This window comes from Lepisosteus oculatus, chromosome 2, assembly GCF_040954835.1.
Source record: "Lepisosteus oculatus isolate fLepOcu1 chromosome 2, fLepOcu1.hap2, whole genome shotgun sequence".
Lineage (NCBI taxonomy): Eukaryota > Metazoa > Chordata > Actinopteri > Semionotiformes > Lepisosteidae > Lepisosteus > Lepisosteus oculatus.
Window position 1 is genome coordinate 67,201,990 of NC_090697.1, and position 27,996 is coordinate 67,229,985.

Genomic DNA, 27,996 nt, shown 5'->3' on the forward strand with positions numbered 1-27,996 from the left:
GAAGTGCAAAAGAAGGAACCATCTTTGAGAAACTAGGAATCACAAAACTAAACCATGTAATAACAGATATATTCACAGGTCTTCAATCAATTACATGTAAAACATGGTGACAACTGATTAGTGGTAAACTATAAACTAGATTATGGTGAGATCCAGCATCCTATAGAGTCAACATAGCTTTAGATAAAGTTTATATTACTAGAATCTTTACCAAACAAGAAAGGTAAGCCAAATGTCCTTATTAAATATATTGTAATTTCATATATTTCAGTTACAATGTATCTTTTAGATAAAACTTATGATTTTTGTTTGTTAAAAACACTTTAAAAGTGCTTTTAAACATTTCATGTCATTCATGCAGTAATATAGGAATATGAATTTATGCATTAATTATTAAAACTAGATAACACATGTATTATGGGACCACTTAAATGTCTATACAACAACAGTTTGTATACTATATACTATAATCACTAGAGATGTGCATTCACCTCCATGGATATGGTACAAACAGCCGCAGAGTGATATCACCAGTATTTTGTTTCAATGGGACAGACAATTGCACAATATCCTCTAACCGATTACATCAGAAGGTTGGCATCCACTACTTTAAACAATGTCTGTTCAGGCTGGGGTCTGTGAAAGGGATATAAGGTTGGTGTTTCCAGGACAATGAAAAAATAAAAGACAAGATCAAGGATTCAGTCACCTTTTAAATAATCTGATTATTCCACTTTTGATAGTTCCAAGGCTTGGCACCCTTTATGCCAGGTCATTTCTTCACCCTTTGGCACTTAAAACTGGCAGAGTGGTCAGTTTGAAACCTAGGCCTATGGTCCAACCATCTGTAAATGTAAATTATGTAATTGTAGCAAAACCTTTGTTGACCAAAAAATCCATACTATTTATCTCCAAGTCTTCTTGTTTCTAAGGTCAGTATTAATTGAACTTTTTCACTGTACCTTCTTGGGACAAATGTTTTGCTGGAACAGTACGACACCCCTTTTAGTGGTTTCATTGTACTTTCTAGAGCCTGTGTGCTATTTTTAGCTCTGTCTTGCAGCCGTGAGATAATATTTGCTAATTGTATGGCTTGTTGACTCTTTCTAGTTTACTTGGTTCATGTAGGGCCACCACAAAGTATTTTCTTTTAAAACAGAACACAAACACTTTGTGAACACAAAATACTAAAGAAAATTGTTTTGCTACACTTGATTTTAATATGATCAATGTTTTTAGAAACACAGATTTATTGTGGGGACTGTTTCCCTCCCCAGATACAAAATACCTGTTCATTGCAAAGTTGTGAAACACAGCTTTTGGCACTCAAATTAGTCAGTACAATATTCACATGAAAAAAAAAAAACAGTCTCAAATATAATTTGCTCAGAATAAAAACACTATCCGGATAAATGTATTAATAATTTAAAGTTGCATTCTTCAGATGCGGTATTTCTAGATGAAATCTTCCATGTGGACCTCTGGCAAAAGCCTCCTAAAAGTCCATCTTAATTTGTTGCCTTACGTAGCACCTAGAATACGTGTAAGACATTTAAATACTACCTCTAATTTTACTAATGATGCGCGGCCCTGGGAGTGTAACTACATAATACTCCACTTCACCCATTAAAGAGTTTTGACTCTATTGCTTAGCATACATTTACTGTTAAACATCTATATAGGTTACATTTTCATGGTATTACACATTCTTCTTTTCGAAGGTGGATGAGAAATTGCTTGTTTTCAGTTTAGCGTAATGCCTTGTTTTTTTAATACTAAACATAATAGTCGTTCGATTGCTAGCTTCCTTAAGGAATAAAAGATTCTGAGTACTGTGACATTTGCTTGTTTTCAGTAACGCTAGCTCCTGTGGTAGTAAGCTGTTTCCCCCGGGTATGTTTGTGTAAACTATTTCAGTTTGATAGTTTTTGTTATGCAAACATAAATTAGTTCCTGAATATGGCCACACTTTTCTTGTCCTCAAGTTACTTAAACTTGCCCAATTGTTGCATTGTCGAACTTCCTATTTTCTTTCCTAAATGGGAAAAAGTACACCCCACCCCAACAAAAAACGGGAAAAAAAAAACAGAAACTGTAAAATTATGTTGATGTTTTGCATTTTCTGAACTTGATCTTCTTCAATGTGTCAGAAATATTCATGAAAAATAACTAAGTATGCTCAATCAGCGCTTTTTAAGTATGCAGCAGTTTTGGGGGCAGATATCGGTTAGCATTTTAGAATGACAGAAATCTTTGCTGAGAGCGAAAAGCTATACTATCCATTAAGATTCTCGCAAGGTCAAAATTTGCCGGGCGTCCGGCTCAAAAACTGAAGAAACTAGTTTCAACAGGACAGCCGGAAGCTAGGGCATGTACCATAATTCTAAAAAATGTGGGGGGGGACAGTAGATTTCAATTAACATAATATGTTATTTATATTGCATAACATATAAGGTGGTGTAGAGAGTATGTACTGTATTACAATATCTTCTTTATTTTTCGATATTAAAGAGGTGGAGTTATATTAAGTCTTACTTGCATTCCGCTGTTGTAACAAGTCCCCCCCATATATGGACGTGTCTGCCAGTTTTCCCAGACAAATGTCCAGAGATTCCTTCAGTCGGGATTTAACAGGAGGTGTTTGAAGTTGTATGATTAGTTTCGTTAGTGTTATTTATATGTCTAGTTTGCGGGGCACAAACTGGAATCGCCGGACTATTTTCATTAGAGGAGTTTTTTATTATACGGAAGCATGATTTTTTGAAACCTCTGGACGAATGAGCAAAATGACAGCCTTGATCTTTAAATTGGTAAGATTTTATGATTAAAATATTTTTAAGTCTTTTAACGCCGCTTACGTCGATTTGGTTTGTTTATTTTTTATGTTCTTGTTTTGGCTGATGTTAAAGTTTGTTTTTTTTTTTGTAGTTGAACTCTCCCGCAGAACATGCCCGACACGTTTCTTTCTAGTTCTGTTACTGGTGTTAGAACTTTTTTTTAACAACTTTTCGGGAAGCCCTTACTGTTTTAACGAACACGACCTTTGAAGGGACTATTCAGTCACCTTACTCAGGTTAGCGAGTGGTATCGCAAATTCAGATCATCCCCTTCTTTAGTCATACATAATAAAGAAAAACTGAGGTAGGAATGTAAGTCATTTGGCGTGTTTGCGTGATATTCGGACCAATTTACAGATACGGTTTTGAGTGGTAAATGGGGTGACGTCTTCAAATAAGTTGTAAAGTCCTATAACTTTCAAGGACCATGGTTTGTCATTGCTAACTGAATTGTTCAAATCTTTACACTTCTTAAGATATAGGGTGATTTACTAGTCTCTAGTTCTACAGGTTAGGGGTTAAACTAAGCTTGGGAACGGGTGTTACCCACCACAACCTTCACCTGTGCGTTTTTTTTTGCATCGAAACCCTCTACTACTACTATCCAGCAACAATTAAAGAATTGCGAAAATTCTTTTAAATGAACTCTGATTTCAAAATTATATATCGCACTTTTAATACCTCGGCATTGCACCAGATGTAGGTTATAGATTTACTTATTAATGCATTCATTAGAAAAATTTAAAAAATCCAATTATTTCTTAGCCACTTTGTCATTTTTACTACAATGGCACTTACACATTGTCGACTACCTGACACCACATTTCTGAGAGAAGCGTATTTCCTTACTTTTGAGAACGACTTTTGATGCTTCTTGCTAGCAGGTGCGCCCAAACCTTTTGGGGATGGTTCCACAATGTTGTAGGTTATCCTAAATCATTTCTAAAACGACTTTTATTACAATGAGTATACATCTAGCAATTTTAGGCTTATTTTAAAAAATGTCGGGCATGTCCCGACTTGCTTTTATCAGTGTTTTGCAGGCGTGATAACATTACTGCAGCATACCGGTGGCAATCCCGATAATTCTGCTGGAATGTCTTTTTTAAGTGTTGAATTTAGTTTTTGCGGATCTTTGCACTGCAAAATATATTATGTAAAATAATTTAGCCTATTACTGCTAAATGTATACTAATATGTCTTTGATGCTGCTTACTTGGCGGTATAAAGTCGATAAGCATATCAACAGTCAAAGCTTTCAGATTGCTGTTATAAGTAACTTCACATTTAGAATATCGGTTATACATTGTGACTTTTAACAGTTTGTTTAATATCGAGACAACGATTTTATTACCTTGGTGCTTTTATATCTGGAGTGCATCATGTATATGCGCGATAAATAGTACACACATCCCTAAATGAACTGTTTTCTTTTTCTTTTTAATATATTAATCATCGTTGGAAATCGTTAAATTTATCTTCCTGTCAATAATACCTTTCGCTGGTGCGTGGGTAGGCAGGTCTCTGGCCTGAGATGTTAGGGTTGTGGTGCCATTTTTTCTCCAGGATTAAATGCTTGCAGTTTGACACCAATGTTAATGATTGTTGTTTTTCTTTTATTATTACTGATGAAACCACTTACTGTATAAAATATTAGATATGTTTCTATTTGCATCAGAAGTATAAAACCCTCTGTGTACTGTAAGCACATTGCTGAATATTTTATAATGTCAAAACACCACGCTTGCACGCTCTGGTATTGGGTAGTTTGTTTCAGCTTTCAATAACCATCCATGCACTAAAGTGTTCCAACTTCAGCTGAACAGGTACAGTGAAAGTGATGATAACTAAGTTGACTTGTGATAAAGGCAAATAAAAGACATTTTGGATGTATATACCCCTGAGACTTTGTCGGCATTAACGTAACACGCCAGTAAATATTCTTTTCTCTTATGACATTCTGGGAGACTTTTGAATTCCTTCACATGGAGGTGTCAGCTCTTGTGAAAGTAGCAGTTTGGTGACGGGATGCTGTTAGCGGTGTCGTAGGCAGTTGAGAAATCCCACCCAAGGCATTTCCACAATTACCGTGGGCTCCTGCACCTCTAGGTTCTGTCTTCAGCAAAGGAAGTTTCAGCGGCGGGGTATTGTTAAACAGGATTAAGAACCATGCTAATATTGAAGCGTTCCATGAAATGACATTAGTCCACATAATTAAAAACATTGCCGAGAGGGCTCCAGAGAAGCACAACATTCCTAAAAGGATGGAAAATGAACTAATGCTTTATCGTGCGAAAGTGCTGATTTCGTGTTTTGCAAAAGTACGTTACCAGTGTGAGCACTGCCCAGAGCAGCATCTCAAGTTTACTTTCAAGAAAAAGAAATAAGAATAGTTTTCACAGAATCATTTGTTCAGAGAGTACTGTCAGACTTTGGGAGTGCTTGAACCACCGAATACAACAGTAAAGGTGTCGGAAGGCATCAGTTCTGTAGCAGGGATTTGTCTCTTTTTGAAGTCAAACTCAATAACTGAGGTGGAAACCTTGTATTTATCCATTTTCCATGCCTGAAAAAGTGCCCCAGAAGCCAGTTTTTTAACATTACCAAGATGACTGACTGCTTTGTATTAGTTGATGCCTTTGTCAACATCAGAGCAGTAAATCTTCCAAGTTACATGTAGTTGTCAGAATGACAAGCTGCCTATAAAACTCAGTTATTAGTAACTGGTGTTACAGTACCTCTCGGCTCGTGGGTCATAAGAATAAGGAATAAGGTCATAAGGTTACATGAGAGGCCTTTGGAACTGTTTGGAAAGGAGGCACTAGACCTGGGATCTCGAGCCCAGGTAGTCTTCCTAGGTCTCCATGAGTCGAGTATTTCAAAATGTGAGCACTTGTAATTTATCAGTTCAACTATTAAGGAATGACTGGTCCCTGGGCTAAAAGGCATTCAGATTTCAAATCCTATCCTGGAGTCCTTGCACTGGTTTCCTGTCAAATTCCATGTGGACTTTAAAATCCTCATGCTCACCTGCATGGCTTGGCACCTCAGTACCTGTCTGAACCATTATCGCCCTACTCCCCACCTCACACCCTTCGCTCTTCTAACTCTAGTCTACATTCTATGGGTGACAGGCCCTTCTCCTGTTATGCCTTCAAGCTCTGGAACTCTCTCCCCAAGGATATGAGAGAGTCACCTTCTCTGAACTCCTTCAAATCCAGACTCAAAACCTTCTTCTTTAGAAGAACCTTTACTTAACTGGTTCCATTCTTTACCCCTCTGCTCCTACTTTATTTAGTACCTCTATCCACAGTCTCCTCTGTGTATTGTAATTGTGTTTTATCTGAAGTGTTCTTTTTATTTATTGTCATTCTGTAAAGCGTCTTGAGAAGCCACCTTTAAGGGTTCTATATAAAATATTTTATTATTATTTGTTGATCTCAATGATGTATGCATTGCTTAATTAAACAAATCTCTTTTGTTATCACACTTTAATTTATCCCTGGTTTTCAAAATTGCTAGTTTATGAAGGTTATGGTGTTCTCCTACACTAGATTCTAGGAAGTGTCTTCTTTCAGATGATAATATAGTGCATTTTACATATAGGATTAGGACCCACTTCATCCACCATTGCAGTGCAGTACCTACCTGAGTGATGTGTATCAGCAAATTGGTTAAACAATTTTCACTTCACTTCACCAGTTGCACTTGAGGGAAGCTGGATGGTACAGGCTCAGAATAGAATTTAGCTAAGATATCTGTCTAGGACCAAGAATTTAGCCAGTATCAGGATTTCTTGATTGCTGTACTGCAGTCATAATTGAACACAGTCTATACAGTGGAGTTGAATTATCGTGGAAAATTCTGTAATTTTGCATTTTTTTTTAGGTGTATATATTGTAGAGTGAAACATCGTGATATATGTTCTAGCCGTCATCCTGTAGCTAAGTATTTTTATTATTTGCTGATGAACAAGAGGATGTAAAGTGAACACTGAGTGTATTGTATGCTGTATTATAGTTTGCTGGAAAATATAAAACGTCGCATGACATCTCATTTTCATTGAGTATTTTTGTCTGCTGCATGGAGGTCACAAAGAGCTGTTTGTACGTGTATATATCTGCTTTTTGATATGTTTTATTCTTTCCTCTAAAAAGAAAGTTGTGCGAGGAACAGGCTTTCACCTATTTGAATGATGCTGTGGTGAAACCAGTTTTTACAGTGGTGTTTTTGTAGGTTTCTCCAACCACAATTCTGTATTGTGTGATTGAGTGTGCACCATCTTTAAAACCTTATTAATTTTATCACTGTGGGACCTGGAGTGGTATTTTAGCAAGCTTGGAGGTGAGTTTCAGAGGTGTGCCCGAACTGCACAGCAACACAGTGTGTGGTCAGACCACAGAGCATGAAGGAAACATAGTCTTTCTGCTAATTTTTAGTTATCCTGAGGAAACAATAGAAGTTCTTAGACTGTAGAAGACATCTGTTTTAGGTTTCAGGGGTTTCTGCGGATTTCATGGGAGAGCTATTTCTGCTACACAATGTAATCTTCAAACAAACGTCAGTGAGATTTTTTTCACATCCCCAAACCCTGGCAATCAAATATTTTTCTGGCAGAATAGGTACTCAACTACACATTAGTGTGTAGTTAAAATTAACCAGAGAGCCTCTCATACTTAACGCACCAAATGACAAAGGGTAATGGCCAGGATTGGGGGAGAGGGAATAAGGATGGTTTTATTGGATTACATGCATTTTTGTATGCATCACTTACACAAAATATTGTGATACTCAAATTGTAAGTTGAGAATATCTTACAAGTGCATTCTCCATAGATCCCCAGCCCGTAGTGCTGCTATTGAGAGATGTTGGCAAGATGTGTAGTGTCAGTAATGCTCTTAAGGGCTGGACTGTTGAAGTGAGTTGCATTTTGGAACATTTGCTTTGGCAGCAGGCAAAGCAGGAGCAGGGGGTAAGTTAGGTCTTTACAAATGTCTGAAAGCAAGACAGATTGGAGCAATGTATTTTTAATTTAATTTTAATTACCACTGCACACTAGGACAGAGTATTTTATAAATGTGCCACAAGGCACAAAAGCATGAGCCTACTTATAACAGTAGTATTATGTTTTCCCCAGGGCAGCCAGTAAAGTTTCAGAATTTAAAAAAATGTATGTACTGTTCAAATCCATTGGTTTTGGTTTCTCCTAGGCTGTATACTTTGCTTGTGCAATGCATTCAAGTTTTAGAAATAAGAAAGAAATACAAGTGACTCTTGAACAGCACACATACTGTACTTCATTCCTTTTAAACCTCAAATGAATTTCTTATAGGCAAGGGAGTTCCCCCTCAAAAAGTCCCTGTACTTAATTGTTTGCAAAAGTGCAGAGAACAGTTGATTTTTTTTCTGTAATTTTTATGGGTTAACCCGTTAACCTCTGCATTGTTTGCTGTTGATTTAGTTTATTCTTAAGAGAACAGGGCACAGTGCTCCAATGCAGAGGGGGTTGAGAGAAGATGTGTTAGTGGTGTTCTTAAGTGGTCAAAAACATCAAATAGCGCAGTAGAGCAAGCTAAGCTAATAACCTGTCTTTGCAGCTTTATTTACTTATTGCAACATACAACTTGGCCCTACCTTGAACTTCAGTCTATTGTTCAAGATTTTCCTGTCTTTCTTAGCAACAGGTAACTATTTTTCGGCATGTCTGACAATGTGTTGAGTCATTGTAAGCTGGGGTGAGTTCCCAGCTTTGTAGCATGTGCTTTTATTGGAATATTTATTATGGTAATAGATTGGGCATCTTCTATGGATTTCAGGAACTTACTTTTTAGTTGAGTCTGTGTCTGTGAGCTGGAATCTGCCCAATTTAGGTGTTGTCATGTATTTGTCAAAGTGTGCTTCTGTCTTACCTGAACACACTTCATGCTGCTGTTTCACACAGGGAATTGATGAGGGAAGCTGTAAGTCATCTGAAAGCTTTATCTTCTGTTAACTTTCAAAACCTGTTTTGTCAACTCTTTTTGCCTGGTTGACTTTTTCTGTCCCTACCAAAGTTTCACAGTGCATTGAAAACTATCATTAATAAACTATTTTATATAGCATGGTTAAAGCAGCCATATCACCCTGCAACTCACAACTGGCAGCCAACTGAAGCTAAGCAGGTGTGAGTCTGGTCAGTACCTGGATGGGAGACCTCCTGGGAAAAACTAAGGTTGCTGCTGGAGGTGTTAATGGGGCCAGCAGGGGGCGCTCACCTTGCGGTCCATTTGGGTCCTAATGCCCCGGTATAGCGAAGGGGACACTATACTGTAAACAGGCGCTATCCTTCAGATGAGACGTAAAACTGAGGTCCTGACTCTCTGTGGTCATTAAAAATCCCAGGGCGTTTCTCAAATAGAGTAGGGGTGTAACCCTGGCGTCCTGGCTAAATTTCCCATTGGCCCTTACCAACCATGGCCTCCTAATAATCCTCATCTAGGAATTGGCTTCATTACTCTGCTCTCCTCCCCACTAATAGCTGATGTGTGGTGAGCGTTCTGGTGCACTATGGCTGCCGTCACATCATCCAGGTGGATGCTGCACATTGGTGGTGGAGGGGAGTCCCTATTACCTGTAAAGCGCTTTGAGTGGAGTTTCCAGAAAAGCACTATAAAAGTGTAAGCAATTATTATTATTATTATTATTATTATTATTAAAGGTGGCTTCTCAAAGTGCTTTACAGAATGATGACAAAAAATGCACAAGATATGCACCATGAAAATACACAATGAGAGAAGACAGTAGATGGGGGTTCTGAATACGGTAGGAGCTAAGTAACAGAACCAGTTACAGTGCCTTGCGAAAGTATTCGGCCCCCTTGAACTTTTCAACCTTTTGCCACATTTCAGGCTTCAAACATAAAGATATACATTTTTTATTTTATGTGAAGAATCACCAACAAGTGGGACACAATTGTGAAGTGGAACGAAATCTATTGGATTTTTGAAACTTTTTTAACTAATAAAAAAATGAAAAGTGGGGCGTGCAAAATTATTCGGCCCCCTTGCGTTAATACTTTGTAGAGCCACCTTTTGCTGCGATTACAGCTGCAAGTCGCTTGGGGTATGTCTCTATCAGTTTTGCACATCGAGAGACTGAAATTCTTGCCCATTCTTCCTTGCAAAACAGCTCGAGCTCAGTGAGGTTGGATGGAGAGCGTTTGTGAACAGCAGTTTTCAGCTCTTTCCACAGATTCTCGATTGGATTCAGGTCTGGACTTTGACTTGGCCATTCAAACACCTGGATACGTTTATTTGTGAACCATTCCTTTGTAGATTTTGCTGTATGTTTGGGATCATTGTCTTGTTGGAAGATAAATCTCCGTCCCAGTTTCAGGTCTTTTGCAGACTCCAACAGGTTTTCATCCAGAATGGTCCTGTATTTGGCTGCATCCATCTTCCCCTCAATTTTAACCATCTTCCCTGTCCCTGCTGAAGAAAAGCAGGCCCAAACCATGATGCTGCCACCACCATGTTTGACAGTGGGGATGGTGTGTTGAGGGTGATGAGCTGTGTTGCTTTTACGCCAAACATATCGTTTTGCATTGTGGCCAAAAAGTTCGATTTTGGTTTCATCTGACCAGAGCACCTTCTTCCACATGTTTGGGGTGTCTCCCAGGTGGCTTGTGGCAAACTTTAGACGAGACTTTTTATGGATATCTTTGAGAAATGGCTTTCTTCTTGCCACTCTTCCATAAAGGCCAGATTTGTGCAGTGTAAGACTGATTGTTGTCCTATGGACAGACTCTCCCACCTCAGCTGTAGTTCTCTGCAGTTCATCCAGAGTGATCATGGGCCTCTTGGCTGCATCTCTGATCAGTCTTCTCCTTGTCTGAGCTGAAAGTTTAGAGGGACGGCCAGGTCTTGGTAGATTTGCAGTGGTCTGATACTCCTTCCATTTCAAGATGATCGCTTGCACAGTGCTCCTTGGGATGTTTGAAGCTTGGGAAATCTTTTTGTATCCGAATCCGGCTTTAAACTTCTCCACAACAGTATTACGGACCTGCCTGGTGTGTTCCTTGGTCTTCATGATGCTCTCTGCGCTTTCAACAGAACCTTGAGACTATCACAGAGCAGGTGCATTTATACAGAGACTTGATTACACACAGGTGGATTCTATTTATCACCATCAGTCATTTAGGACAACATTGGATCATTCAGAGATCCTCGCTGAACTTCTGGAGTGAGTTTGCTGCACTGAAAGTAAAGGGGCCGAATAATTTTGCACGCCCCACTTTTCATTTTTTTATTAGTTAAAAAAGTTTCAAAAATCCAATAGATTTCGTTCCACTTCACAATTGTGTCCCACTTGTTGGTGATTCTTCACATAAAATAAAAAAATTATATCTTTATGTTTGAAGCCTGAAATGTGGCAAAAGGTTGAAAAGTTCAAGGGGGCCGAATACTTTCGCAAGGCACTGTAAGTGAAGGCTCTTCTAAAGAAGAAGGTTTTCAGTCTAGATTTGAAAGTTTAGGGAAGGTGACTCTCGGGTATCCTTAGGGATAGTTCCTGAGCTTTAGGGCATAACAGGAGAAGGCTCTGTCACCCATAGAGTGTATATGGACTTGGGGGGGGACAGATAGGAGATCAGAATTAGCAGAGGTTGCGAGGTGGGGAGTAGAATGATAGGAACTCAGATGGGTATCGAGGTACCAAGGTGAGCATGAGGATTCTTTAAGTTGACCTGACTTCAGTTAAAACCTGACAGGAAGCCAGTGCAGGGACTCCAGGATAGGAGTAATGTGATTACTTGCACTAGACCTGGTCAGGATTCTGGCTGCTTAATTTTGCACACACTGGAGTTTGTTCAGTGTGGATATAGAAACTCCAGTGAGCAGAACATTACAGATGTCAATTCAGGTCAGCAGTTGGCGATAACATAGGACTTAGTCTGGTGATAATATTGAGGTGAAAGAATGATGTTTTGACTGTGTTGCACATGTAAGCCGAATGTCAAGCCTGAATCAAATATCACGCTCAAGTTTTTAAATTAAGACTGAAGCCCAAGTGCAGTACCACCCACAGATGGAAGGCATTGGCTTTACAAAGTTGACGGGAGGTGCCAAAAAACATGACTTCAGTCTTGACAGTTTGAATGAAGGAAATTGAGTTATCCATGTTTTATGTCAGAGATGCTATTTAGAGAGAATAGAGACATACATATCAGTATCAATATTTATTATGGTGGTGGAAGGGTTTTATTCTTTTGTGGACTTCAGGAGCTTTTCTTTTAGTTGAAAGTCTGTGTTGCCGAGCTGGAATCTGCCCAAATAAAGTGTTGTCATGCCTTTGCCAATTTGAGTTTCCACCTTACCTGAATAATTACAACACTGTGGTTCATTATAGTGCTTGTGAGATATTAATAGAATGCGCAGTGCAATCTGTCCAAATTAATTCAACTAAACTATGTTACAAGGCACTATCCTGTCTTCTTTTCTTTTGCATTTTGAGTTATTGTAATTCTAAAGAGAATAAGGTTCAGCTTATTGGATTTTTAGTCCGATTGATTTGTACTATAAATTGGACAGTAATAAAGATTCCTTGATTCAATTTTGCCATTTTTTTTTATCTTTAGAGGAGTAGCACTTAAGAAGACCTTGAAATTCCAATGACCGGAAATGTAATTACTTGGAGGGTGTAAGGAAAGTGTTAAGTGAAGGTGTGGCAGAGTTTCTTAAATCCACTGTTTGGCTTTCAATTCATATGTGGAGGCCAGGATAAAACCTCCTTCTAACTCTTGTGTAGCTGGCATAGTGGTCTCAGTCAGGCCTACTATAACAGTAAACCCTCGGCTTAATGGACTAATTGGGGAAGGTGTGCCCTTTATTGTGGAGTGGCAAATAAATCACAAATGACGTTCTCAGCTGAAAAACGCCAATCTAAATGGGGAAAAAAAAAAAACAGTTTTCTAGATGTATAAATACACAGTGTAGGTAGGCATTTACATATTACTGTTCTGTTTATACGCACACACCATATTGTATTACAGTACAGTATATCTTGCTTTACCGGCCTAATACAGGGAAAGGGGAATCTGGTATTGTTGGCCGTTGGTTAAATTACCAACAAGATATAGATCAGTGTTTTTTGAGCTTGAAATTGAGAATCAAAATTGATTTAGTTTGGAATGGTAATAAACTATTGTTATATCCTTGAGGACCCTTGACCACTGTGACTTTGTGACAGCTGCGTGTGTCAATCTGTGTAAGCCATCAGCATGTGCAAACAATAATACTGAGATTCTTTCCTTGCTGATTTTCCGTTCTGGCACAAAAGTCTTGTGGTTGTATGCTTGGGTGTTCTCTGGGAGCGAAAGCCAGAAAGCCAGTCATGTTTGCAATGTACATTTGGTTAATATGATGCCTACATCTTGGATTAATTTATTCAGTTTCTTACAGAGCAGTTCTGTATCTTCAGTGGGTGCCCTCAAAGCTTCACTTTAGGTTCTTTTGTTCACAATACCAATACATTTACAAAGTCTCCCAAGCTACTTGTCGCTGCCTTTGAAATGCATTTTAATGTGTTTGGCCAGTATATTAACTTGAACTCTCAATTCATCACCATGGACATCTCTTTTGTGGCCAAAACCCCCCTTTATCAGAATTTGTACATTAAGTAGTTCTTTAAAGCAAGGGTATTCTGTACTACTTCACCTGAGTTCAGAAGCTCAGACTTTTCTATGGCATCATATTTATAACCAAATGGAATGGGTTGAGTTTTGTCCTGTTTTTACAATCAATAAAAATAGTTAAGGTTTCCCTTTGATACGTTAAACATTCTTAAATGTTCAGGTATTTCCTTATGTTATAATAATGCAATCCCTAGAGGTGTAATGTTAAATATTTAGATAACTTGTGCAGAAACCTTAAGGATGTGTGTAGAGAAACTAGAAAGCACAAAATATTAGTGGGCAAAGGTCAGTTCATGTGTCCTAGATTTTGAATGAACATGAGAGCCAGATTTGTACAAACAACACTGCATTAGTACATAGAATCTCAAGTTCTTCCTTTAAAGGCAAGGGGGTGGATGTTTACTAAGCTCCTAAGCCGCAGGGAGCTTTATAAAGTTACCTGTTGTCCGCAAATCCTCGCCTAGCTCTAGATGAACCGGTTGGCTTCCTGTAAATGGGTGTATGAAAACTCGTGACTCTTATTTAATTCCTTTGGTATGCAGTGAAAGGAAGAGGCTGACGAACTTGCACAATGTTTGTTTGCTTAATGAGTCACATTACCTTTAGTGATACCGCGAAAACAGCCTTAGATGTCCTTTCATGATGTTAATAGTTAATAAAAAGAACAAAACCTCGTCAGTGCATTATTAACAATGCAGAAGGGATTAAAGGCATAATAAAGAAAAGTTTAACAAAGTTTTGTATTAAGGCCAGTGGTGATGAGGACACTTATTTAGGTAGCCTTTGTCATTTGAAGTCTGAAAAAGAACGATTGCAATATGAAAGCGGGTAATGGTCTTGGTCAGACTTTAAGCCAAAGGAAATATGACTTCTTGATCCATCAGCACATGGTCCATGTTCCTAGACGTTGAGCATGTCTGCTCTCTGCTTCTGACGGAGGTTAGGATCAAGCCTGTGCATGGTATGGCAGCTGGCTTTTCTGTCGCCCAAAAGACAGCCCTTTTTAGGGAAATTTATCATCATCTGAACGAGTTTTTGTTCTTCATGTACAATTTTAGCAATATGGATGAAAGACTACAAACGGAGCTACTCCTTTCAAACAGAACATTAAAGTTTCAAGTGCCATCCATTAGTTGACAAAATCGAATGGACAGTTTTGCTGCAAATCAACATTTCAAGTCGGAAATGGCATTTCCATTATCAAATGCACCACGAAATAAAACATCAGCATCTAAACAAGGACTTTACTATGCAGAGAAATATTAAAAGGTAATATGAAATAGGCTAATAACTACTCACTTAATAAAATGATAAAATGGTTTAACTTGTTTAGTATCATGCCATCTGCTAACTGGATGGAAAAGCATGAACCGAAGCACTTCCTTCCAGAAGCTCAGCCTGTAAGGTGTTTGTTCAGAGTGCAGGCTGAGACCTTGTATATCCCTGGTGTGAGCCTGGGCTGTGTCACTAGCTGACTGCCACCTGGATTCCTGAGTAGGGCTGGCAGTGACACTGGGGTAGAGGGTGTGTCAAGTCAGGCAGTGGCTGTTCACGTATATTGTTGCAGCTCCTGTGACTTGCTGGGTGCCTGCAAGTCTCACAGTGATGGTGGTGGAGAAGTGGTGTTCCACCCGTTAGTGCTGCTCACCTGTGATGACGGGCATCCTGGGCAAAATAAGTAGAATATAACCAGCTGCATAGCCTGCTGTCAGTCTTAAAAAAAAAAATGTAGTAAATCCAGAAAAGTCAGTTATGTTGTAAGTTTGCTGATGACAAACCTGATGTTAAAAAAAAAGGTTCTTGGAGTTACCAGTTTCTTCAGGGGTGCGGCTTGTGAGGTGTGGCTGTCGGTGTTAATGCAGCTGTCCAGATCTTACCTTAATTTGCAGTGTCCACCTCTATGATGAGGTCTATAGGGAAGTCAAATCAGTTCAGATTCTCAGTTTCTAACCTGCCTGAACTCTGCTTAGGGAGATGTCATGATTAAGTATGGTGCCATTTGGCTATGCTAAATACAAAATGCACTGTTTATGCATCTTTGTTTTAGTCACTTTTGTTTTCTCTGTATTCATTTTGTTGTATACTCTTTTCAGTATAATGAAAATGATGAACTTTTTCCACTGAAATTAGAATGGATGCCTCATACAACACCAGTAGCATATAGATAAACCTATACCTAACATCCTGTAATCCTATTACTGTAACAGCTCTGCAAAGTTCTAATATGGATAGAGAAATAGTGTTGGAGTGCTCCTTTAAACCCCATGAGCAGATGTGAAAGGTGCCTCTAGTTGGGATATGTGCTGTTTTTAATATTCCTTTTTTTCCATTTTTAATGCGTAATAATTCCATAAAACAGTCCATGTACATCTCTTGAAACTTGTCTATACTAAAAACACTCCAGTCATTTTGTGAAGCATAAACCACGTTTGCAATTATTTTTTTTTTAACCTACACGATATTTAGCCAAGTGCTGATTTTTTTTTTTCCTGCTACATATTAACATCTGCATGAAACTGGACTAGATTTTATTACTAGAGATCGTGAATGTGGGAGTTAATTTGTCCTGCTTCCAGATTCCTCCACTTCAAGCCGTTCCTTTACAAAGTTTGGTTTTCGGCTTTGATTTGTTTGGATAAATCTTAGTGGGGTGATTGCTGGAGCGGTAGTTTCATTGGCCCTTCCCGGTGTTCCTGCTCATTGGAAATAATGATGCAATCGAGCGCTTTGAACATGCAGGAAATCCCCTGACAGAAACCAGGTTTGTAGCCAAATTCCAGAAACTTTTACTGTGAAGGACTGGCCCTGGCGATCTTGGCAGTAAATATCTTCTTAACCACCCTCCCCCTTCACACCAGAATGCGTTTTCATAGTGTTCTAACACCGTTATTGAAGTTTAAAATGTTGTGCGTTTTGTAACAAAAATTGCATGAGTGCTTACTGAGAGTGGAGTCCATAGCATAGTATTTTAAACCAGATCAACATTCAGTCATTCGTTAACATTATGCTGAGTGATAAAAAGTATTAAAAGGCAATTACATTTCAGTGATAGCAGAATTGATTTAATTGACTTTTTTACTTTAATTGACCTGGTGCAAAATGATTGCAGTTCAGTAATATGCATATGTAATCAATTGGTGCAAGATGATTTTAAGAGTTACATGCATGTACTTGATATACTGCCTCGAGCAGGGTATAAGATTTCCAAGCTTTGTGCTTGGAATAAAATGGCTTTGTGCCTTCATGGTTTTAGAAAAAATGCCATCTTTTTGTAATGCTTAGAAAATTGAAGCAGGTTTTCGATAGAAACTGCTTATACGTAGTTTTTGGCTTCAGAGTGTAAATTGCTCACATGAACAAGGTGTTACTTTGTCTCTCCAAGCAGACATGGTTTTTGTGAGTTTTTTTAAATCTGCTTCTGCTTCTGCTGGTAATATTTTGATTTTAGAACTGTTTTTTCAGTCTATTATTGCTACAAAAACATTTTAAATTAATTGATATTTAACCAATTAACAACAATTGCTTAGATTCCAAACACAGAAAAGTAGAATTTAGAATCTGTGACTGGACTCGGCCCCACGGGCCCCCCCCCCCCCCCCCAAACTCAACGGTCCTGCCCCCTCCGTTTTGGATAAAAGGATTTTTGAATACTTTTGCTTACTTAACTTGTGCCCTAAAAAATAGTTGTGCTTTGTCAATGGTCAGATAAATACACTAACCCCAAATTCATAGTTACTACATCGGACTGCTTGATGTGCAGGTGGGCTATCTGTCCAGGAACGGCACATATTACATAGTGTCTATGTTATTGGGTGTCAAGATTATTAAGATTCCTTGTAGTAGTTTATCCTTATACTCAGAATCGTTATTTAACTAGCCCTGTAGTTACTATAGAAGTTTATGGTTCCTTTAGGTTTTACAATTTTTTTTCTTAACAATTCAGAACCCCATTACCGTCGATATAGCTGCAAAAATAAAAGCATATGGCATTTTGTCGCTCCAGTCTATAATAACCGTGAGAGTGCGGATGAAACTGTACTTAGTTGCTAAATCCCAGATTGCTCGTCGTTATCTTCTGTCATGAAGCGCTAATCGGTGCCATGGTTGCGAGACTTCACTTGGGTAGAGACAGCGGCTCGGTTTCAACCGAAATATCACCTCCCCGCTCTGGATTTCAGACGCCCCCCTACAGATTTTTCTCCTGGCGCCGGCACTGCCTGTGACCCTGTACTGGATAAAGTGGTTAGAAATGTGGGACATTGCATGTACAGTATGTTGCATTTTCTGTAAGTTCTAAATAAGCAGCACAAGCTGCATGTGAAGGAAAAGGCATTTCTAGTAAAGCTACATGGTTGCGGTGATCTTTTTTTTTTTCTGTTGTAGGTGACCGTCCTGGTGGTTTCCCGTACGATTGCACCAGCTGATTTTAGTAACAGAACTGCTCAGCTTAAGGTCTGCCAAGAGGAGGAATACTTGGATGGTCAAATCTGCTGTAAAAAATGTGAAGCTGGTAAGAAAATCTGGTTTTCGATTTGTGAATTTTGTTTCTGGTGTTCGTTCAAAGCTTTAAAGAAATATACGGATCCATATTTGTGCATCATATTTAAACAAATAAACCACGGGCACCGATAACTGTGGAATGAATTCAGTTTTAATTAGTTCCTTCTGCAAGGCTTAGCTAAACTTTTTAATATGCCATTTCTTCACTAGTTTCAGAACAGTTCAAAGGATAGAAAATTGGAATCTGTTATCTAATTTAATGCCATAATGGAACATTTCTGAAATGCTGCTTTGCTGGGATTTATATACAGTATTTAAAGAGTTAAATACCAAATATAAAAGTATCTAATGCTGTTGCTGTGACTGCTTTTTTTCCCTGGTCTGGTTTAAGCCATTTTGTTAAAGAAAACTGAACTAATACTTCACCTCCACTTTCTGGATATGTCTCCTGTTGAAAAGACATACAAGCGTTTTGCCATAAAACCTGGAAATCATGAGTGCCATTTACCAATGTGAAATGTAAAACTTGATCACCAGTTTGAAAATGATATATAATTATGAAATGCTAATTGTAAACTAGGGATCATGGTAATTAAGGACCATAGAAAAATCTTGCATTGTGTCCTGTAATTTTGATTTATTTTAAGTGCAAAACGTATTTGGTGTACAAGTACCCATTAATACTGACATAATATGGATTAATTTCTTTAAGTTTCAATACATAAATGTAGGTTTTTCTTTTAAGTGCTATGGTGCAACACTTACAGGTTTTTATTTTGATTTCAATAAAAGTGATGCATCTCATCCCCTTACAGCACTGTTTTTTTCTTTATTATACTGTATATAGACAAATATATGCTGGACATGTGTTTGAGCGTGCTCTCTCCCTGCAGGGCAATATGTGAAATCGCCATGCACGAGCCCCTCCACGTACGGACAGTGCGAGACCTGCGCGGACGGCAAGGACTACACCGAGCACGCCAATGGACTGAAGCGCTGCATCCACTGTTCTCGGTGTCGTTCAGGTACCACGCTGCCAAACCAGAGTTCCGTTGTGCTTGTGGTGGGAGACGTGCGTGCCATCAGATCGCTGTCAAGTCTGTTTGCTCAGAGTTCAAGATGAAAAAAAAATTGATAAGGTTCCCTTACCCAAAAGATGACTCAACGCCCTCTGTCCCATGAGTTCATCCGGTGAGGAGGAAAAAAAAGATTTCACTATACACTGTGAGAAAGAAGCAGACACTTACGGAGCAGTCATTCTTAATCAATTGAAAACCTCCCCCCCCCCCCCCCCCCCCAAGGGATGGAGGCACAGTATCTTCACCTGGCCTCTGTTTAAACACATGCAGAACTGAACCTTAGACAGAAAAGCTTTCGATTTGCAGCGCAAAGACATCCAGCCAGGCCTGACAACAGGCTTTGGAGAACATCTGTGGTTGTTTTAGGCTGGTTGGTCTGAAAACAAATTGTGTTCAAAAGTGGAAAGATTGTTTCAGTGTCAAGTAATTCAAAAATGTATGTGCTCTTTTAAACAATAAATTAAGCAAACTGCAGTCTGTTTTAAATTATGTTGAGTGAGTCAGTGGAGTCAAAGGTTCAAGTGTGGCATGAGTAGGCTTTTCAGCCATGCTTAGAATTTGCCACACCCTTGTTAGGTCACAATCTGAGGCTCTGCATTTTTGTCAGACAATGTGAAACCTGGTTTGTTGGAGGATTCTGAAAGTTGTGCTTGATGTGCTGTTGGTTCTTTCTGCTGCAATTTGTCAGTTTACAGCTTCAATATTTTTTTGCATAATTTGAGTACAAAATAATTAATCCATAGACATGTAAAGCACTGGATTAGCCTGTGTAAACATGTAGTAGTGTGGGTAATTATGCTAGCTAAACTTGTAGTATCCCTTTCTGCACGCACTGCATAGTGCTTTTGTTTCTGTTTGTGTGTATCCATATGCACAAGTCTTCTTAAAAAATGAAGGGTGTTAAAATGGCTCTGTGCAACTTTTCACTCTTTTTTTGTGCAGAATGAAGTCCTTTGCACTGGTGTATTAACTTAAATGTTATTAGATTATACTTTGTTACATGCTTTTCAGCCTCATTTTGAAGTGGAAGTATATGGAAATAATCATTTACATTGTAATTATATTTTTAGAGTAGAAAAGCAGTCAATATTTTAGTTTAGGTGGTAAATAATGGGAATAATATGTAATATTTTGAAAGCATGTTTTTATTACCTTCTATGAGGTATTTATCAAATGTCAGTCTGCTAAACAACAGCAGTGATGCGTGATTGTGAAACATACATTATATGCCGATCTCCTGCAAGTTAAAGCATAGTTTACAAGTCTCTCTCCATCTTGGTTGAAACCAGCAATACAACAATATGGTGCTTTTGGTGTTAAAACCATGTAATATATAAAGCAAAAGTGAAATAAAAAGGCTCCCCAAACCAGATAAGTAACTGTTGAGATAATATCTCCGCAAATGAACTTTTTTACAGGACAAACCTATTTGTAAGGGTTGGTCAAATTCTTGTACAGCAGCAACCCCTTTAGGTAAGGGGCAGCCGAGCCTAACCTAGCCTTTCTGTCTGCAGACCAAGTGGAGACGGTTCCCTGCACAATTGTGCAGAACCGGCAGTGTCAGTGCAAGCCTGGCTACTTCTGCCGTCCGGAGGAGGCCTGCGAGGTCTGCAAGAAGTGCTCCAGGTAGGCAGGCATGCAGCAGCTCCGCGCGTCGACCTCATGGGCACTGGCGGGCTTAAATGAGCCCTTTCAGGAAAACCTGATGATGTCGTTTTATCCTCTCTGGTTCTGCGTTGCACGTTTTAAGGAAGCCAGACATTTATGTACAAAGGCATTGAAACAATTGCTTTGACAATGCTTTTCGTAATGTATATCTCAATCTGTCACAATTTTTATTGACTACCCTCATTCTCCTGCATATTTTCGTTGTTGCTCATAGATATCAGTAAGGCAGACATGGTCACTTAAAGAGTAACTTACAGTAAGTGCTACTTTTGTTCAGTAGTGTTTCTTTAGTTCAACTGTACAGGACAGATTAGCTGTGAAGTGGTTCTATAGTGGTCTGTTCAAATATCAACAGGTTCATGTAATAAAAAATGATGGTCTGACACTATGGACCAAAATAGTTGAATCTGTGAAAATAAAAAGAGAAACAATGGAATTTCCTCGTGGGTTTCTGTTACATGTCACATTTTCTCTTATTTCCAGGTGTAAAGAGGAAATGGCTGAAGTGCACAGTTGTAATGCTACTGCAGACACTGTGTGTGCGAAGCCGTCACCTGCCACAGAGAAGCCAAGACTAGGTAATACTGACAAAGCCACTACCAGCGCAGGAACAGGTATACTTCACATGGCTAAGGCAGTTTTATGCTGTCATTGGTTGGAGACGATACACCTTTACTAATTTTTCCTCTTTCCATTGTGATAGTAGGTGTTATATTTATCTTTTTCAATGGTTGCTAAGCTACATTTGTCTACATCTATTCACTATTAACTTGGAGTTGTTCTCCTGGAGCCCAAAGATGTCTGCGGTTTTTTACATAGATCAGGGTTTTCTAATATCCCAAGAATCAGCAGGGGTAGTTGTGTGGGGGCACGATTAAAACACCATTTTCTAAAGATATGGGATATTTCCAAATAAGAGTACTTTGTCTCTCAAGGGCCACTTGTCAGCTACTAAAGATGCATGCAAGTGATCTGTTTAAGAGGCCCCCGGTCCTTGAGAGATAAAGATTGGCATCCAAGTACTCTTTTAATTCAAGTGACACAACAAAGTTTGGAGACCTGACTCAGACACCTTTACGTGTGTGAGGAACTTTTTTCCTCTTTCTCACATGCTGCTTGAATTGCAGTTATTTCAGTCCTTTAGAAGTAAACCAGTTCCCTTTCATAATCCGTGTAAGTCAGGGCTGATTCTGCAATGCTTTATTTAATTAAAGCAGTCATTAAATGCTAATTTGCTAACATTATTTTGATTGTTAATTCTAAAGGAAATTTGTACTGATAATTTCTCTGAATAACAATGGTAAAACTACACAGTAGTGTAAAAATTTGAACTTGTTTTAAATGATGCAACATCATAATAGTTAATGCATTCAGCAGAGTGATTTTTTTCCATGTAAATGCGCCGGATTTAATAAAAGTGGTGCAAGGTATTTAAATGAATGATTGTGAAATGCTATCAAAGAGATTCAGATGCCCTCTTAACATGTTTCATTTTTGTTTTGTAACAGTGATCACCATTGTGATTGTAATTATCATTGGGATTGTACTTGTGATTTCTCTTGTTTTGTGGAAGAAGAGGAAATGTAGTCATAATCCAAGTCCTGGTGAGTAACATCGCAATAGAAACAAGAAAAGACTGATATAGGGAAGGGAATCCTGACATCTGCAGCTGCTCAGCATTTGACATTCAAATGTTGTTGTTAATCTTTTTGTCTATTTTTTTCTTTTTTCCCCCCCATGAAAGGCCTGAGCAGTGACTATAAAAACAACAAACAAAATGCTTTTTAATGAATTTCTTTGCACTTGTTCATGCTGTAAAAGTATTACACATTTTAAAAAGAAGACTTGGTTTGAATTATAGCAATGTAAAATGTCATCTACAATCACATGTAAAACAACTTGTGTGAGATCAGAAAAGAAACAAAAGAAAACCAAATGGGCAACCACAAGTTGTTTGTGCGACAGATTTATTAAATTGGTTTAACACTGCACTTTCAAGAGTTTAATTGAAAAAGTTCCATGGCAGCTGTGGCATTCATGATGTCTCTTTGTGCATGTAAAGCTTTATGTGACATTTCCCTGGGAAAACGACTCATAAGCTGTATGCACGGTTAGTTTGTACACAAATTCCTTCCTTTCTCCTTGAGTGCAGTTTCAGCACACAATGTAAGTTCCTCATTCTGTGTTCCAGGTTGCTCCAGCCAGCCAAGTGATGTGAAGATACCAATAGTAAGGGTTCCTTGATTCTCATATAAACATTATTTTAATGTGTTGCAAAGTCTGTCAGAGACGATTGACAGAAAACAGCTGTGGTTTTGCTTCGCTGTGTTACATGTGCACTCCTGTACAGCTCTTTTGAATTTCTTGAAAAGTGTGTATACATTATATTACAGTTTTAACATTTCTTCAAATCTAAGAACTCCACAGAGTTTTCCAGCACATGGCACAGAAATAAGAAAAATGAGCTTACACGCATTGATAAAAATGGAAAGTGTATGGTAATCTGGAATTAGCTCTCTATTACAGTGAAGAGTTCCATCTAAGCAACTGCCTGCATGGGAAAACCTGTTTCTACTTCTGTTATTCATAGAGAGATCCATTCAAAATAAACTTTGGGGAAAAAAGCACAAAAAATTTCTAATGTACAGTATGTTATACTAATTTCATAATTGCTGTGATGTTTTCAGCATTTGTTTCTCAGATCAGAAGTGGGCCAAACATTTGCATGTTCAGCTGTATTTGATCATTTCAACTCAAGCAAAAAAAAAATTGGTTTAGATTGCATTTATGGTATGGTGCCCTCTAGATTTATTAATGCACCTGAAGGAAAAAGAACAAAACATTATCCAGTCTATAACTCAATGTTGTAACATTCTCAAAAAAGAGTGAAGTCAAATGTCATTATTGAGTTCCAGCAAACACCAGGGTTATGATTATTCCCACTTTTGTTTACACTTAAGTAAAAATATAATTGTAAAATATCTTCCTGTGCTTTGGAAGTACAGGGGAGCTATACAGAAACAACTGAAAGTTTCCCTTTTAACTGGAGTATAAAAGGAAGTAACACACAGAAGACACTCAGTAGCAGAAGCATTATCATTAATGTGAGAGAGCTCTCTGAAGCCTGAAGGCTATTGGCCATTGACCTCCACAAGTTAGTTGGGGGAGTGTGGACAGTCTGAAATTAGGATAATTTACAAAATACTCTCCGCAGTGTTGTGAATGCATGTGTACTCAGGTTAATAATAAACAAATAATGGCTTTGCTCTGTGCAGTGTTATATAGTAATACTTATAGTGTTTTTAGGAATTGTGAAGCAAGATATCCAAATCATTGAATCTTTTTTGTGCTGATTTCGTCAGGGGTATGCATTCATCTGGAGGGCAGCGCATGTTTCGGTCGTTTTGAAACTTCTGTCCTTTTTTGTTTAGGATGGCGCAGGTCAGGGCTCAGTGGAAGAGAGGCAGAACAGCTTGAATGCAGGGACAGAGCAGCAACGACGCGTCAGTGAGGGCGAGCCGTTGCTGCAGAATGAGCGCTTGGCCGGCGCCACGCGCACGGGCATTGACGATGAGGACAGGGGCTTAGGAGACAGCCTGTCCAACACCGCTAACTCCTCACAGACCAGCCTGGCAGGATTGCCCAGTAGCGCCTGCAGTAGCAGCACCCCTCGACACAGCCCTCCAACACAGAGACAGGACTTGGCTGGGGTAAGAGCAATATTACTGTATATAAGACATAATCATCCCTTCTATAGCAGCACACATTTAGGAAGCACTACAGTCACAATGATCCTGGATGACATCAATATGGCCAGTGGCATGCAGCATTAGTTTAAACCTGAACTTTAATATAATGATACATTAGAGCAATATGGCTTTCATCAAACCTTGACATTTGAGTAGCTACCATAGTTGGCATGAATATACAACATGCTATTCTTCAAGGTAGTACTTTGCTTTGCTACCTTTCTAGGCCCAAATAATGAAAGATAGACAACACCTTGACCTTTGTTCTACTAGCTACAACTAACCTAGAGTGAAAAGTTGTTAGCCAAAGATTCATATTAGTTAACCCATAGTTTCAAACTTCCATGTGCTTTGGAAAAACCTGTGAACTGTTTCATAATTTTTTGTTTGGAGAAATGAACAAATGCTAAAAGGGCTGTTCAAGACAGTGGATAGATATGTGCTTATTTGTAGAGTATCTTTTAATAAAGATTAACATTGTTGATATATTTAGTGTATGTCGGTTTGTAGTTCATCAGCTTCTTTCGAGCTGTTGGTTCTGTGCCTGCTGTGTTGGCATAGATACGCTCAGCAGTTTAACCACATGCCATACACCCATCTAAGATTGGCCAGAATCCTGCAGTAACTTGGGCTGATTCTCCCTGCTTCTGTCCATTGAGTTTAGTAGATTACAGTACTTTTACTTCCCCTTGCTTTCATGAGTTCAAATCTTATCTTTAAAAAAAGGAATCCAATAAGTGTACAAAACCCTAAATTTGATCAAGGAAGCAGTTGTAATGGTGTTGATAGAGGTTGAGGGTTTTCTGTCAGTGAACATAACCTTTAAGATTTAGTAAACTAGTAAAGTGTGTGGGTGAACTGCCTTTTATTTTTATAGATGAAAATAAGTTATTAGTATAGGAATTGTCTGTCTAATTTATTTAGGGATGATTCTAAACTGTCAGTTCTAGGATTTTATTAGACTGTACAAACAAGAGCTTTTTTCAGATGGTTGAATAATATCTCTTCTGTTTTTGCAGGGTCGTGCTATAAATGAAAATACTTATATTCCTTTAGAAGGTAAGTAGAGCGATAATTTCAGTGCATGTTTTTTGGTTGTAATGTGACTGATTAGCTTGAATATGGGTAAATAATCTTAAGATTTGGAAGTGCATATTTTTTCTGTTAGGCCTACTGGTAAACAGAAGGAACTGAAATTAGATTTTGATAATTTTCTGTGTAAGCACTGGCTCCATTAACAGTGTACATGTATGCATTAAAAGCTTGCAGTTAATCAGACATGGATATTATTCAATGTTGTTTGTACCCTTATACTTTTGCAACCCTAGGTTGCAGCTGTATTATCAAATTCTTTGCAAGTGCCCAATAATTTACTAGGAGCATTTTTTAACAACAGGAACAATCAAGTCCTAGAATTGTATGAATCTTGTATTTTTGTCCTACTTTATATCAAAATGGTGTCCACTCCCCAAAAGATATTCTAGTGTTTTAGTGACCTATAAGTTCTATTTCTTGGACATTGTAAAATCTCCAGAATTATGGAGTTGCACTTGCTGAAGTCCTATATCCTTTTGTGTAGGTGATTTGTAGTGGAATATAAAAAAGACAGATAAAATAATCTCTCCTCTTTCCAGTCTCTTATTTCTCTTGCGCCTCATTTCTTTACAGTGTCAGAGTCCCTGAAGAAGAGCTTTGCAATCTTCACAGATCAAGTGGGAGTGAAAGATAGGAAGAAATTCCTGAGACATATTGGCGTTAAGGACAATGATATTCTTAAAGCTGAAAAAAATATTCCTGCCGATGTGGATGAACAATTTTATCAACTCCTTACTGGCTGGCAGCAAGACAAAGGGAAAAATGCTTCTATTGAACTATTGCTTAATGCTTTACTGGAATTAGGTCATAGACACGATGCTGAAAATATCATCCAGAAAGTGATTGAAAATAACTATTATAAGCTTAACAATGAAAATGAATAAAGATTTTTTTTTTTTGCTTTGTAACACCCATGCAAAGATTTTTGCAAGGATAGCTGAAGGCAATACAATGACTTAAGTCAGTGTGGCCAAGGCCAGTAGGGCCCATCTTCCATTTTTTGAGCTGTAAGTCTTATTGATCGAAAGATGCAAGAGAGGGGAACACTTCAGCTCTTCTGAGGACAGTGGTATTCCTCTAGTCTGAACATAGAAGGTGTTCTTGGTTCTGTCCTGCTGTGGTTGGTAGAGATTTAATCTGTTGCACTGAGCTGTTACATCACTGGTTTATGGGGTAATTTCCCACCACATTTTACCTCAAATGGTACTTGACAGAACTGGAGATTCATCTCTCAAGTTTTTTTTTTCTTGAACTACAGTTAAAATGTTCAGCTGTAGGAGCTACTGTGAAGAGATGTATTTATTTTTAAATACATGTTTACATATTGTATACATTTTTGCCTTTGTGTGTTTTTTTTCTTGTAAAATACACAAATCAAAGAATGCAATCTAGATCACAGGGTTTGTAATATTAATTTGCTTTAATCTTTTCTGCAGTAAGCAGTTAGAGGTAGGCATGTCCGAAATTAATTTGTTCCAAAGAGTGTGTGTACATTCTTAAAGTAATACAAAAATACAGTGCCAAGGATTTACTCTTAAAAGTATTTTAAAGAGGAAGGATCCGTTTTTATTTTTACATGAACTTGAAGAGGTGTGTGTAACCCTACAAATGTAATGGCTGAATGAACCTCCTTAAGTGTTAGCCAGTAGTGGTTTGCCACCTAGTGGTTACAATGTACTTTTGTTGAGAAGGCTGATACTTTTTTTTTCTGTTGTAATTCATAGTTAATTCTGACATGACATTGAAAGTATTCAGATAACCTGTTTTTAAAGCATTCTTTTTAAATTTTGGCAACTGGATTGCATGTACATTTGTAAAAAGTTATATAATAGACACTTTTATATCAAATTTTCAGCTAGTTAGCTCAAGTGTTTGAATAGTTGTTTTGTGTGAATGTTTTTCCAAGTAGGTTTTAAAAAAACTTTTCTTTAGCTTCATTTTGTGTAATGCTTTCTAAGCTTTTAATTTACTTTCCACTTCACTGTGCAGTCTTTAATTCTATTTATTTTTTATTTATTCCTAGAAATAAGAGGGTTAACTGGATTAACTCTCTCTGTGATTAGTGAATATTCTGTCTCTATTGCTTTTTCTCTATTAAACAGTGTTGGAGACCGATTATGCAGAAGAATCTTTATTTAAGATTGACTTTTTTTAAATCAATTTTTGTGTACATTAACTTGTAGTAAAGGTTCTAAAATTGTACTTTGGAATTGTAGGACATGTTCACTGCCTTTTTATAGTCTGCCTTAAAAACAAAGACTCATAATTGTTTTTTGTGCCTTGCAAAATTAGTCTGTCACCAACGGCAGCACTTCAAAAATTATACCACCACAATGTGTGAAGCAGGATGACAATCTTGTAGCAACACGGTGTCTTACTGCCATACCTGAAGATAATCT

At 38.1% G+C, this 27,996-nt stretch overlaps 1 protein-coding gene across 2 annotated transcripts; it reads left to right on the forward strand.

The window, feature by feature from the left end:
- The first annotated feature begins 2,603 nt into the window (after positions 1 to 2,603).
- Positions 2,604 to 27,712, forward strand: LOC102683981 (tumor necrosis factor receptor superfamily member 10B-like). Of its 2 annotated transcripts, none has more exons than XM_015343150.2 (10): positions 2,604 to 2,810; positions 17,890 to 18,016; positions 18,900 to 19,031; positions 20,600 to 20,711; positions 21,237 to 21,367; positions 22,262 to 22,357; positions 22,945 to 22,982; positions 24,185 to 24,463; positions 25,522 to 25,561; positions 26,171 to 27,712. In XM_015343150.2, exons 1-10 carry the CDS (start codon positions 2,778 to 2,780, stop codon positions 26,479 to 26,481), a joined length of 1,299 nt encoding a protein of 432 aa, XP_015198636.2. In that variant the 5' UTR covers positions 2,604 to 2,777; the 3' UTR covers positions 26,482 to 27,712. The 2 variants fall into 2 exon arrangements, with proteins under 2 accessions (XP_015198636.2, XP_015198646.2); XM_015343160.2 differs by having other exon boundaries at positions 21,237 to 21,331.
- The last annotated feature ends 284 nt before the right edge of the window (positions 27,713 to 27,996 follow it).

What these genes read in the sequence shown, in the direction of transcription:
- LOC102683981 (XM_015343150.2), top strand. Translation starts at nt 2,778, where the DNA reads ATGAGCAAAATGACAGCCTTGATCTTTAAATTG. An exon ending in CAGCCTTGATCTTTAAATTG is followed by an intron (nt 2,811 to 17,889) that starts GTAAGATTTTAT and finishes TTTCTGTTGTAG; the next exon opens with GTGACCGTCCTGGTGGTTTC. An exon ending in GTCTGCAAGAAGTGCTCCAG is followed by an intron (nt 20,712 to 21,236) that starts GTAGGCAGGCAT and finishes TCTTATTTCCAG; the next exon opens with GTGTAAAGAGGAAATGGCTG.